This window comes from Carassius carassius, chromosome 27 (assembly GCF_963082965.1).
Source record: "Carassius carassius chromosome 27, fCarCar2.1, whole genome shotgun sequence".
In the NCBI taxonomy this organism is placed as follows: Eukaryota; Metazoa; Chordata; class Actinopteri; order Cypriniformes; family Cyprinidae; genus Carassius; species Carassius carassius.
In genome coordinates this window covers 14180341-14195300 of record NC_081781.1, presented here as the reverse complement: position 1 = coordinate 14195300, position 14960 = coordinate 14180341, and the positions used below count along the sequence as shown (strand labels likewise).

The 14960-nt window shown below is 36.0% G+C and overlaps 1 protein-coding gene across 6 annotated transcripts; it reads right to left on the bottom strand.

Moving 5' to 3' along the window:
* Nucleotides 1–1953: 1953 nt before the first annotated feature.
* LOC132106834 (exocyst complex component 1-like) lies at nt 1954–14465 on the bottom strand. Of its 6 annotated transcripts, XM_059512859.1 has the most exons (21): nt 14308–14465; nt 13562–13693; nt 13329–13477; nt 12356–12515; nt 12030–12047; nt 11259–11446; nt 10758–10985; nt 9847–9979; nt 9656–9765; nt 9412–9480; nt 7852–8001; nt 6576–6684; nt 5367–5411; nt 4711–4874; nt 4418–4523; nt 4268–4337; nt 3944–4172; nt 3685–3868; nt 2910–3109; nt 2553–2747; nt 1954–2471 (listed from the first exon to the last, which is right to left on the bottom strand). In XM_059512859.1, exons 2-21 carry the CDS (start codon nt 13683–13685, stop codon nt 2319–2321), a joined length of 2784 nt encoding a protein of 927 aa, XP_059368842.1. In that variant the 5' UTR covers nt 13686–13693; nt 14308–14465; the 3' UTR covers nt 1954–2318. The 6 variants fall into 6 exon arrangements, with proteins under 6 accessions (XP_059368842.1, XP_059368845.1, XP_059368846.1 ...); XM_059512862.1 differs by lacking the exon at nt 5367–5411; XM_059512863.1 differs by lacking the exon at nt 9412–9480.
* Between the last annotated feature and the right edge of the window lie 495 nt (nt 14466–14960).

Genomic DNA, 14960 nt, shown 5'->3' with positions numbered 1-14960 from the left:
GTTGAACTCGAAGGAAATGAAGTGAACCCCTGGCCATATGTATGCTCTATTATGCAGTGTAAGCTGTACTTGCCTAGGAAGACCAAACTAGCAGCTTATAAAATCTCGACAAGACATCAACCCTTCGCAAGAATGTAGAGGTAAGCTAAATAATTGCATCGTTGCATTGGTGGTTAAAAGCTTTGACATTTTAGCAAGAGGTTTTGCACAAATTAGCCAACAAGACAGTGGTGAGGAGTGTGCTAATTTTGTTTTAATGATGTGCGCGCGCATTTATAGTGCGTTCTTTCACTGTGTGATTCAGTCTCCTAAAATGCATTTAGAATTATCACAAAATTGAAGATATAGGGGCAGAAAATTCACATATTTATATAATTTCATATATTAAATCAAAATCACACAAAGAATGCCATTTCCTCTAAAAATCATCATGAATATATACATACATATATATATATAACAGTTCAGTAAACAAGTTAATTAAGAGACTTGCGTTTTAGACACCATTTTGCCTTTTTTAGCTCTGTTTCTACAACAGAAAATAATTCCAAACACAGCCACCAAAGCACAGTTTTGCGTCTCTGAGCAACGTGACAGTGTTTCGTTCCTGAATGAATCAACCGTTTAAATGATTTGGTTCAGTCGCAATGACTCACTTATTAACAGTGACTTGCTGACACATACTGGCCATTTTAATTTCACATTTAAAGTATCTTTTGATTTTTTTTTTATAATTAATTTCTTATCATTTCAAATGAGTATTCAACATTTTATGTCTTGTATATCAAAACATTATTCATGCATTTGTAACTGCAGGTTAAATGCATTCTTGTCCTGCACTAAACAGTGTAATACATCTAAATGCCACTTCCAATTAATCTTCTGCATTTCCTCTGCATTAAAAGATGAGTTTGTTGATACTGATTTGCCTGGTAACAGCCCATATGTTTTATTATTCTAAATAACTGATTCCTTTAATTAAAAACAACTAGTTTGAGATTAATAGACCTATCACAGGGGTGTCAAACTCAGTTCCTGGAGGGCCATAGCCCTGCAGAGTTTAGTTCTAACCCTGCTCCAGCACACATATCATGTAGTTTTCAAATAAACCTAAATGATTAGATTAGCTGGATCAGGTGTGTTTAATTAGGGTTATATCTAAACTGTGCAGGACTGTGGCCCTCCAGGAACTGAGTTTGACAACCTTGGCCTGTCCCATTTTGACTCCCTCCCACTGTTAAAATGTAACTAAGTAATTTTTACTCTGAGTAAATTTTAAATGAGCTACTTTTTACTTTTACTTGAGTAGCTTTTTAGACTGGTACTTTTACTTGTACTTAAGTAAAATTTCATTAATGTAATGGTACTTTTACTTGAGTAGAATATTTTTGTACTCTTTCCACCTCTGCAAATGGACCTGGCTATATAAAACAGAACGTCTCGGAATATGGCTATTTTTGAATGACTACATCTACAGTAGGGCTGTAAAATGTATCAAATATCGATATGGACTAGTGTATATGAATATTAAAGTTAAAAGAGACTAGAATTGTTCTACGCGTCTCTGGGAATGAGCGCTCAATATGTGCATTTTTGTCATTCAAATACACACGATGTTCGCTGTGTTTTCGCCCAAGCCGACTCCGACCCCAACTATGACTAGATGCCGACTGTATGTATCCTCTGTGTGAACAGGCTTCAGTGGGGAGTTCCACACCACAATGATGATAAAGACGCAGAAGAATCACTTTCAGAGCAGCTATTTATAACTGATGAAGAATGAAAACATCAGAATTACTATCCAACAACTTAATATTATGGTCCATTGATTTGGACGCTAATTAAGTTACTTATATTATTGTTACTTATGTTTTATAAATAGATAATTGTCTATTCATATATATGTTTTAGAATAAATGTATCATCACAATAAATTACAAGAAGAAAATAAAATTAACTTTCAAAAGTATGCTTTATTTATTTATTTACATCCAGACTCCAGACTTTTTTGTAATGTGTTGATACTCATCTGCATCCACGTGCATGAAAAATCAGCCACACGTTTTGTGTTGAGGTTTTGTAGACATAATGAGAACGTTCAGTCATAAAGCAATTTTAGTTTTCGAAAAAAAAAAAAGCCATGAAATCAGTAACAACAGAAACTCAAGTTGCATGTTACAAACAGGGTTCCAGTGTTAGTTATGACACAACATTACAAGCAACACTAAACTGTAATATATGTACAATATAAGCACTCATTCTCTTTCTCTCTCACACACAGCACTTTTCTTCTCTGGCACAATCATTCGGCTGCTGTTTTAGTGGGACTGAGCGATACTGGAGAAGTACTCCAGCATGTCTCGAATGGTGAACTCCATAGTGATTCCAGAGCCTGGGTAGCAGCGGTTTATCAGGCCCTCAAAGTGCTTGTACTGCCGAATGAACTCATCTTGCATGGAGTGCCACACGACCTAGTGGACAGACCAAAATGCACATTATCACTCAAAAACATTAGAAATGCCATTTAGTGTTATTTTCCGCGTTTTATTCACCTGTAACAGATTCTCCTCTTCACACAGATGCTTATCCACCTTCTTGTAGAGGTTGTCCAGGCCTTTTTTTACCTCCTTCCCGGGGTATTCTTTAATAACCTTGCGCAGTTCCTGTTTATTGAAAGCCAGTTGGTAGCTCACTTCCTCTTCACGGACACCCTGAGCTACACGCGCCTTCACTCCCTCAAAGAAGTACTGCAAAATGGGAAGAAAATAAAAAAATGGTTCATAAACATAAAAGCTGAAGAATCCATTTACATTAATAGTCCAAACACATTTTAGTTTTAATTCTACAAATTTTATTTACATGGATGTTCTACTGTAACACTGCTCAATCCTGGTTTCCTTGTGGCTTACATTAAGTTTCTCAAGCGGTTGGCCCAGCGAGTTGATGACGTAGGACTGCAGGTGATCTGTGTACTTCTGCTTGGCATCCTTCCTCTCTGCCTCCAGACAGGAGATCTTCAGGCTGGACAGTGTTGAGAAGATATGGTGGAAGTTCTCCATCATCACTACATCACACGGAGTCTTCTGGCTCTCGTTGGCCACTTTCTCCACTACGGATATGCAAACAGAAAGTGTTGAAAACTAAAGAGAAAACAGAACCACAAACACTGAAAATGTACATGAAGAATTAGTTCCATTCTCTATTAATTGATGGTTCAGAACACTGTTGTTATTGGTTTTCAGTAATTGAAATAAAGCTGAAAGAAAATTATAAATAATTAGATGACAAACTTGAAAACTTAGAAATGTTGCCGTAGTGAAAAAACCAAAATGACTAAAACTGAAATAAAACTATACAGAATCATTTAAAATCCTAATAGAAACGACAAAAATTACTAAAACTTTAAGAAATTAAAATGAAAAATTTGCATAACTGCAAATATAATATCTTGAAATAACATGTATATTTAAATAATATTTTATTTAGTTATTTTTAAATATTTGGAAAAATGCAAAATAATAATAATAAATAATGTGTTTAAGTATAAAAAAATAATGCTATCATGCTTTCTCTTCATGTTTAAAAAAAAATCCAAAAGCAGCATTTCAAGAAATTTAAGGCTTCTTGCACATTCTCACAACTAGTGATGAATAAACAAATGTATGAAATTATGATGATCCTCACCGTTAGTGAAGACAGCTCTGATGAGTTTGATATAGGCCTTATCCAGATCACCCCGTCTTTCTGCGTTTCGGAAAATAGCCTCAGCTAGCTTAGCAAACTCCTCAAAGCCAGTGACAAACGGCAGGAGGCCCACTTTACTCTTCTTTGAAATCTTCACCTCCTCCATCTGACGAATCTGTCCAGACTAAAACAGCAGAAGATTCCAACACTGGTCTCACCAGGGACACATCAAACAATGCTTGACATGAGCTCCACTTACAATGCATTTATCAAAGTTTCTCTTGACCGTGACCAGCACGTTGCCCAGCGTTGTGCTGAGATAGGACGCGGGATCAACATTCTCGGCCGTCCAGACGTGGTGACTCATCTTCACCAGCATGTAGAGAGAGTTGAAGCTGTCGATCTTATCCCCTAAAGCTATCAGACTGTTCAGCTCCGTCTCGATGCTCTGAAAGATCTTATTCATCATCATCCGAGCCATGTCCTTTCTGCAACAGAAATGGATGCATGATCATTTTTTTGTAATCTGCTTAAAAACTAAATCTGAATTAACTAAAGAGAGCTCAAGAGAGCGGTCACTCACTCAGATATGGAATGTCTGTGTTCACTGGGGGGTCTGGAGTGAACCGCTCCATCGCTGTCATCCACATTCTCTCCCTAATGAGGGATTTATAACATCATTAAATCACACAAATTCAATACACATAGATCAGAGCCGTACATTATCTGATACTCGCCTGAGCTAGTGTTGGAATTTGCTGTAGCTTGAAGAACTTGATGATAAAGTCCTGTTCAGCCAGACACAATGGCTCTAGCTCACACAAAACCTGCTCAAAGATCTAGAAAACCACACAAAGAAGGGTCCTCAATTTGCATATGTACTCTATCATTAAAAGTGTAGTGTTAACAGAAATGAATGCATAAATAAAAGTATTAAATTGACCCCCAAACTTTGGAACATCTGTGTATATGATTATACTTCGGACAACAAGTTTCAGTATTTAGTCACATTTAGCAGTGGGGCACCTTATCAAACCTTGTCCTGTCTGCTACGTCCAGGTCAGAGGCGGACATGTTGCCCATATCAAGCAGAGAAGATGACTGAGAGCGCCTGCTGTTGGAGCTGCTCACAGCGAGTTTATTCAGACTCGACGTGGAGCCTGTAAGCTTCCCAGAGCTCCCGTGCAGGCCTGAGAGACACCATCAGAGGAGAAACCATCAGAACGTGAACTCCATATAAAACATACAAGTCAGCCGTTCTTGATTTATATTCAAATCACCTCATCTATACGGATTATTAAACTTACCTTGTAAAGTAGATCTGAAAGGGGTCATAACAGACATGCAACCCAACTACCAAAATTCTCATACAGATCACAGAGGTTTTACGGCGTGATTAAATATTTAATCTCCCCTTTAACCAATGATGCATTAACATTAAAGATTTTAATATTTGATAAAATGAGGTTAGCTTTGATTGAGAAAACGTGAATAAGGCAAGATGAAATCCATAAAATATGGCTTGTAACTTAAAAAAAGATTGTAAACGTTTTGCATATCGATGAAACACTGAAACTGAAGTTAAGATAATGGTTTACTTTGCTTACGAGGAAGTGACGCCCTCTGACTAAGAGGAAGCAAGGCATTATGGGACAGGCATGGCATGTGGCAATGATACTTACTCTCCGTCTCCTGTTTGAGAGCACTCTCTTTCCGCGGAAGCGTGGCTGGAGGCCGGTTAGAAAGGCAGGCATCAGAGACAGAGACAAGTTAGGCTTACAACATGCAGCATGGTGCCAGAGTTAGGGGTTAAAGGTCAAAGTTTTCAAATATGACATGCACTGCAGTGGCTGAATTCAGGCTTTGGGCTCTTTGGCCTTTGGAAACAAAAAGCTCATTTTATTTCATCACGTGGAGGAAAAAGCTGAGAATAAGACGGCTAACGAAAGCTTTTGAAACAGGAGGAACTTCTTACTAACAGCTGGAAGTGTACCAGCGTGAGCAGGGATAAATGTTTCCAATAGGGATGGGCACAAGTGACAGAATACTTGGAAATGACAGCAGCGATGAATCACGAAAGGCAAAAATATCGACCTTTTCCCCTAACTTCAAAACATTTGACATCAATGTTATAATTATATGCAAACATGTCAATATATTAATGTGATTTAATAGGATGTTGCAGTCATCAGAATTAGAAACAGTTCAATGGTGCACAATGGAATGAGAGATGTATTTGAAAGTACTGTTGTTGTTTTGTTTTTTAACTTATCACAGTCTTAGTTTGATGCTAATGGTGTGGAAAAAATGCCCACAACTAGTTTCCAAAAAGATACGTATAAATACAGAATAAAAAAAGACAGTTTATTTAATAAACATTAAAAAAAAGTATCTCTTTATACCATTTGCAAGTATTCTGAGAAATGTACTACACTGTTCTAATCATCCTGAAATCTTATGCATTTAGTTTTTTTTTTTTTTTTTTTACAGAATATTTTGGTTGTCGTGCCTCTAGTATGCATTTAATGCCATGTGTAATAATAAACACTGTGGGCCTTGCAGAACATGTCAGGACATTACAATGAAAACACCATCATATCAGAGACAAGCAACGATTTTACTAGAGAACTGTTGAATCATTTCAGTTCAGCTCTGTTGAGACTATGTGTTTGTCATGTAGTTTAACATTAGTGTAAGAATAAACATGTATTATAAATGGCACACACACATACAAAAAACTCAACATAGCATACACAGGACAAACAGAGACTGAAAAAACAGCATTGACAAAAAACCCTTTCCAAGAGTAGGTTTCCTGATAAACAAATATAAATATATATATATATATATATATATTTTTTTTTTATTTATTTTTTTTATTGAGGTCTTACCAAATTTTCCTTTCCCATCCTTACTAGTGCCTGCCATTTTGATCTTTGCCACTTCAAAGAAGTCCTTAATTTCCCGCTCATACAGTCGGGTCATGTAATCCACATAGGTCTAGAAAAACATAAGGGAAGATCAGCAATTTGACCAAATTTAGATTTTTTACTTGTCAGCATTTTTCTCATTTAGAGGAAGTTAGAAAGATCACAGGAAATAACAGCGAGTGAGACAGACAGAGAGAACAGGACTGGGAACCGGAGACAGATCCAATCTGCCGGAGAACACACATCAACATCCAGCCTACGTCTGCCATCACATCTGGATTTTAAAGACAGTTTAATAATAGAGGGCAGCGATAAAGGCATCTAAAACATATGGGAATCAGATTAGCACTGAACGATTATTAAAAAAGTACTAATCCTAATATAAAACCCTAAACCCTTAAATATGGCCTTGCCCTTGGTCTAATGTTTGCAGAATAACATTAACAGTACTATTAAGTCTGAGCAGAGCTAAAATTAAATATAACTGCTATATTCCTTTACTAAGGCATTGCCATTTCGAAAGCAAAACCACTGTCTCTCAGAAGACATCAGGATAAGATATTGCAGCATTACTATGAAGGTATTTTAATGGTTACTGTAACTGATCATAAGCGTACTGTGTCAGTGGTCATAAATGAGAACTAATTTTTTTGTTGTTGTGATTACTGTTGGTGATTGTAACTGTCGAACTGTTAAAACATAATGCTTTTAAAACATACAGCAATAATGGGACTGTTTCTCTTATTAAAGGTACAATATGTAATTTTTTGGTTCAAAATGTACAAAATGTATATAATGAGCAAGTAAATGAATCATGAATCCATCTTTTAAATGTTTGTCTTATCCTGAATCACTACTGTATGCCTATAATAGGTGTTCATATTCACATTCACTCTGGCTTTCTGATGTGTATGCAACACACTTTTTTTCAAGTGGAGTATTAAATAAAGTCCCACCCAACTTTATTTTATACATAAGGGGTAAGTAAAATTGGTTGCAAACAGCAGCTATTGATATTGAGATACTGCAATGCTATAATGTTAATAATCTGCAGTGTCAGGAAAATTAAGAATGTTACAATATTTAATCATGTTTTTGTCCTTGGTTTTTGTCACACAGTTTATGATTAGTTTCCATTCACTTTATCACTTTACCAAGATATAACAATTTGTACAAATGTGACTGAGTGCTTTCAAACCCTAATGCTAACAATTACTGTTATATCAGCAGCACTCACCCTGGACAGACCCTCATATTTCTCTCTCTGGGTGTTCTTCAGCCACTCCATGAGTTTGGCGTATCGGAGCAGGTCTCTGTGCAGAAGGCTGTGTTTGGGTAGTGTCAGCTCAGCTGTGTGCTGGGACAGTGTGGAGCTCTGATCGTGTCCCTACACACACAAGCACACAGACACACTCAGTGAGTGGAAACTCATTATGAAAAAAGCTCACTATCCATGCAAGTTAATATAATGGCAAACACACACTCTCGCACTCCCACATACAGTAAAGCTGGGGAAAAAAATACAGATTTTCCAAAAATAAAATCTAAATCTACAAATTTGGAGTTTTGTTTGCTTAATTACTTTTTTTAAGTAGCTGTGTTAAAACATTTTACAAATCAAATTTAAAATTTGTGTCGCGAACATCTGTTCACAATCTGTATTGAATGTGATGCAATTGGTACCGCAAAATAATGGCAAAAGCATCCTTCTCTTGAGCAGTCCTTGTGGGCTGAACGCAAAAATCATCTCATTCATGGAAAAAATTAGTCTTTTAAACAGGTTCTTTTCAGTATATCAAAAACAAAGAGGGAACAGTGCAGTCTGATTCAAGAAAAAATGACTCTTATGAACTGGTTCTTTTTCATAAACTGAAAACATACAAAACAGACACTGCAGTCTGATTCATGAACTAATTACTTTTATAAACTAATTATTTTTAGTGAATTGAAAAACCAAAGTTTGTAAAGTCTGGTTCATGAACAAGTGACTTATGAACTAGTTATTTTTTGTAAATTGAAAACATATAGAACAGACACTTTGCACTTTGTTTCATGAACAAACGACTCTTATGAACCAGTTCTTTAGTGAATCAACAGCATACAGCGTGACCAGTGAGGTCTGATTTACAAACAAATAACAGTAAACTAAAAACATACAGTATAATTCTAAAAAAGCAGTTAAACGAATCAGTGAATCAGACTAAAACACTGCATACAAGCATCACCAGAACAAAAACGTCTTTTCATATGGAGGAAACCTGTATAACACCCAGCTCTACTCCCACACGAAAGGTCGCTGTTATATTACAGTGACGTGGAATTCAAACAGTAATTAATCAGGCAAAAATCACGAAGCCTCACAAATCCATGAAGACTGCCACAGTGGTGCTATTCTCACAGTCAAGCAGTTCCTTCTTAATGCACCTTTGAAACATACACATCATACAAGCAAATACTGCAGGAACTGCATGCTGATCAGGCCATTTCTTCTCATGAGCACCTCACAATTCCATCGGAGGGTGAGCAAACAAGGCAATGAAGATCCCTTAACATCTTCAGGGGACAAAATCAACAGCTACTAACACGAGAATGATGTTGGCTAGGAGGTTTATGGGGCGATCATCTTAGAAACCCTAAGATGAGAATGTCTGGGTTACATCACCATGAACATGCTTAAACGGAATGTTTCCATCATGAGAGAGAAGCGTTGATGAGACAGTTAGGTCTAAAGAAGTGGAGTTGCGTGACTGTTAAAGAGTGGGCGGGTCAAACAGGGTGCTGGAGTGGGCGTACTCACAGGGAGTGACAGACAGGACGACCTATAGAACTGAGGGATGGTCATTTTGAAGTGACTGAAGTGGTTGAACTGACAGAGGAACAGAGAGCACAGTGAAGTAAAGTGATATAGAGAGACACGATTGGTGGCCAAAAAGGAACACAGGAGAAAGAATCGATCAGACAGAGGCAGATAAAAGACTTAACACTCCTCATATATGTAAGTTGTACGTGTTCTTCACCTGGAACGTGTGTAATAGTGTTACCTGGTGCACAAACACGTTGTTGAGGTGGTTGGTGAGACGCCGGGCAAAAGCATCTCTGAGCTCAGAAAACAGATGCTGCTGCTGCTTGACTGCCATTAGCTTCTCGTGACCTGTAACAGAACATCACCAGACATGATTAATGCTTCTCATGTGGCTGTTTTCACACAGTGGGTGTAGTCTGAGAGCAGTACCTTGTTTGAGCGCTACATTCATGCACTGTGACAGAGCCTCAGAAGCATTGATGCAGGCCTCGATACCCTTAGGAGAAGACAAATCTCCTTCCTGCAAAGCCTTGATGTGCCCTTTTGATAGATCCATGTAGTTCTATCAGAGGAAAATAGAAAAATATGAACAAATAGATAATTATAGACGTAGACTAGATTTCTGTTTTAGTATCAAACACAAGCAGTAAAGAAGCACACATCAAGAACTTTGTTCACTCTGACTGAAATTGTTCATTATTTGTTCATGTTAATGAATACATTAACTAACATTAATTAATGGAACCTTATTCTAAAGTGTTACCAAAATTAATTATATTTATAATTTAATTCAGTACAAAAAATTAATAAAAAAAAGCTAATAATTAATTAATTTAAAAAAATTCAAATTAACATATTTTTAGAATAAAACCGAATCCAAATAAAACACATATTTTATGTTCGTCTGCACATCATGTGACCATTGACCATCATCAGAGAACTTTGAACATGCAAACTTAAAATCTGTATTTCCAGTTTTTTTCCAGAAGTGTTTTCAGGAATATGTATGCAATTAATTACAAAATAATTAAAAACAAAAAAAAACATTAAATAGTCTAGACTTATTAGACTGGTTAGTTGCAAATCTGAGTCCACCACAGAAAACAGAGCTGATGAGCACTTCAGGTCAGTCAGGTTAGAATTTCTATGACAAAAAACTGCTATGCCAGTATTTATTGATGTTTTTAAAGTGGCAGTTACTGATGGGTCATAATGGTTAACTTGTTGTCCACCAACCTAATCAAGATTGACTAGTTTACCTAGAACTCTTTTGTTAATGATGTGTTCCACTCAACAAAATCAAGTTTTCTGGGCTCTATCTCTACTGTGTCTCAACATACCACCAGGAACTGGATCTCATCCAGCAGTTTGCCATTGTTGGTGCTGCTGATTTGGATGAGACGGTTGCTCTGGGAAATCTGGTCCATCTGTTCTTTCACGCTCTGCAGCATCTCCTCATAACTGAGCAACTTCCCCTCAATGTTGTCCACCTCTGCAAGAGCCTGATCCAGCAGCTGCATCAGGATGTTCACCTGCTTCTCAGAGGCCATGATGGACTGGATGTTAGCCTGAGCAGAGAAGAACAGAGATTACTATTCACAATAACAAAACTAAGCCTTGGTTTTTCTTTGATATGACTGTCAAACAGTCAAAGACTAATCAATATAAACTGCTATTCCCTAATCAAACAGACTTCAATTCACATTTACCTTCACCATTAGATAATTATTGCACTTTGTTCAATATATATAAAGGTAATTAGAAACTCCTGATGACAGGTGCAATCAATACTTTCCAATATGTCTAGCGCCAGCACACCAAAAACGATTCAAGAAACTAACCCCATCTAGGACCTGTAGCTCACGGGACAGTTTCTCAGCAAAGGCCTCTGCGTTTGAAATGGCATACTCGCAGACCTCCATCATGCCCTCAATGTCCTGCTCCTCTTGGGAACTCAGCTCCTGGTAATCGTCCAGAGCATCCTCATCTCCCCCTGCAACACTCTGACTCTCTCCGCTCGGGACCGACTCTTGAGAAGAAGGAATGATACATGAAAAAAGTGCTCTTATTAACCTCAAATGTTTATTACTGTATATGCTACCATTCAAAAGTCTGGTGTCAGCAAGATCTTTTTTTTAAGAAACTATATGTTATATGACAGTAAAGACTTTTATATTTCTTTAGAATTTTGCATGCATAAATAACATGTTTAAATATAATAGAAAAATTGTCTTATTATAACAGAATGATTGTAACAATTATTCACAATATTAATATTTTGACTGTATTTTTGATTAAATAATGCAGCCTTGTTGAGCATAAGAGATTCCTTTCATAAAACATATCCAAACTTTTGAATTGTAGGGATTGTGTGCATATGATTATAGTAACTAAACTACTACATAAATGCAATGTAAGTAACACATGTACACAAACACAATCTACAGAGTGAGCAGTGGATAAATGTTCCCTGATAACTATGTGACCAAGCAAAATGAATTAATGTGTAGAAAGAAAGACAATTAATGATGGGGAAACAATAGCAGGAGGCGCAAACTGGAGTAGTGAAATGGAGAAGGATGAACGATGGAAGAAAAAAACAGCATACAAACCTTCAGCTTTAGGAAGCTCTGGCCAGAGAGAGATTTAGAGAGAACAGCAGAGATCAGGTTAAAGCATTAAAGGACACTCAAAAAGACACATTGCAGAATCCCAAAGAGCTCAGAAAAACAGAGAGAGAGATAGAGAGAGAGAGAGAGCACTAGCCACAGGAAAACAGAAACTAGTTTGAGTTCCTATCATTGCAAATGTAACAGTTTTACATTCATGCTTTCAGACTCTTTTTCTGACATATTAGAATTACATAATAGAAACACACCGGTACTTTAACAACATGCTGTTACACTCCCACAACACCGGGAGCAGTAGTGAGCCTCACCTTCCAGCAGCTGTGGACTGACATTTACAAACTCCACTTTCTTCCGAAGGTAGCGCTGGTTCAGCTTCCAGATACACGAGATGAACGAATTCTTCTCTGTAGTGCTGCTCGCCACCCACCGGTAAACCTTCTCAAAATGAAGGTCAAACTCTGGGTTCTCCTGTAGGATGGAGAAGTCCAGGATTTGCTCAGTATATTCAGGTCGATTTCAGGTCAATAATTATTTTCATGTAACCCCAATTTCCATAAATATGTTCCATAAGTATGTTTGAATAATTTAAATACAAAACAATAAAAAGTCATTTCAATCACTTTAAGTGCTATAAGTGAATTTAGGTATAACAACATTATGTACAGTATGTTTTTGTTTTTGATTGGCTAAAGATTATATTTAACAGTGTTATTAAATGATTAGTGTTTATAAAGATACATTTTAAGTGAGCCATCAGTGACTTAGTAAATTAAATCCAACTGGTGTATTTGGAAAATAAACTAAAATGTCTTTGTTAAATAAAATAATTATTAATTAATTAATAAAATTAATTATTTTATTATATATAGTATAAATATAAGATGAAAAACCTAAACTTAAAAAAAATGAAAATTAAAAACTGAAATAAAATAAGATGAAGTACTAAGATTATGAAAAGTTTTTAATAAGTAGTTAAAAAATTAAAGCTAAACATAAATGTATAAAAAAACAAAAATGACAAAAGAAAACTTAACTACAATTAAATATATATATATATTAAAAGACAAATGACAAAATAACATATTAATCAATATTTATTAATAGTATATAATAAATACTTTTATAGAATATAAATAATATAAAAATAACACTGTATCCAATATCATTCAATAAGCAATCTGAAACAGGTCATTTTATGTATCCATAATATTTAGTAATAGTTATTTTATTACTGAGCTTTATTTCATGTCTGAAATGAACCTTTCACACATGACCTCTGACCTTATTGGCATCTTTGGCATCAACCTCTGTCAGATCCCGTAGTTCCCATGCCATCTGTTTCTTATAGATACAGTCTTTCTTATAGAAATCTCCTTTATCTGTCTTCTTCACCATCACCACCTTCACCTGCACCGGGCGCTCTGTAGTCACTAAAGGTGATAAACAGAGGTCAAATAAACGATTAAAGAATGTTTATGGAGATTCTCTGACATGGATCTGTGTCTCTGCTCTACCTGTGGCACAAAGGAAACAGTTCTTTTTCTTTTTCCCTGCCTTGCAGACATTAACGATGCTCAGCAGACGCTGATCATTGGGGGTGAAAATATCCCGCTGAAGGGCGTGCTTGATGGCAGTCATGTTTAAGCCTGAAATTAAAAGCACAATTGACTCATTACATTAGTTTTCACTAAACAAATGTAAGCTGAAAGGGCCATCTGCTTGCTGACGCTGTCCAAGTCATTCAAAAGTGTATTCTTTTGTATGCAACATATTTAAAACATTTCAGATTATAGCAGATACTTCATCTGTTTTCTGTCAGTTTACAACAATAATCAAGTATACAAGATACAATAAGACATTACAAACTTTGCTGAAGCATGCAGGCACACAAACAAAGTTTTTATTAAATGTAAAAGATCAAATTAATTACATTTTATTCATTTAGACTTAAAGGTACATTTGCCCATCATTCACAGAACTTAACTAGAATACCACAGTATATGAATATGATAATTATTCATTAATATGACATACATCAGAATAAACGTGAATACAGTCAATTGCAGAGTAACGTTAATATTTTTCTTAAATGCAGAGTTCGTGATTTTCGTGAAGATTATTTTATCTGTTTTGTATATAGATGAAGATGTCTTTATTGTTATAGTAACACAGATTGTTTTATGAAAGGTCAGCTGACTGAGTAAACAGCGCAGTGGCCTTTTCGGGAGGCTAATAAACTGCGACGTTAGTCGAATCTTACCTTAAATTAATCCAACTGAGCGACGAAAAGGCCTTCTTTGACGCTTTAACTTGTATTTGTTAAAATAAATTTTTTTGTTGTTGTTGTTTTGAATATCACATCAGCTGTCAGGGACCCAGCCCTGAGAGCAGTGTAACCACGAAAACTGCACACTTCCTGCTTCCGGTTAGTGTTTCTACAGTAAAAGTCCCTTAATTCTATGTTGTGCATTTTCCTTATTTTATGGAACAATCGCAAGCCACGATATATTTGAGAATGATTTTAATTCAGTAGATCTTGTGTGCATATAAAGATAATATAAACGGATGATCAATAATATATCAGAGCTCTAAACATATCATCCATACAGTTTATCAGTTATCTGTATTTCTTAAGATGAACCCTCTCATGGATCACTTGGGTTAAAAATGCAAAATGCAAACATTTAATTGACTTATGTGTGGATGGTAATAATAAAAGGAAATCAAAGAAAAATAAATAAATTTCCACTTTTCGATACAGAGTTTTTTAGATTTGTTTTAGAATCTATGATTTAGTCACACAGTGGAAATTTGGGCTAACTGGTTTGGCAATAAACTGACTGTGAACTACAGAAAACAGATTATTTTATCAGTGCCCCTGATAATGCTTATAAAACCAAGATCAGCTTCAGC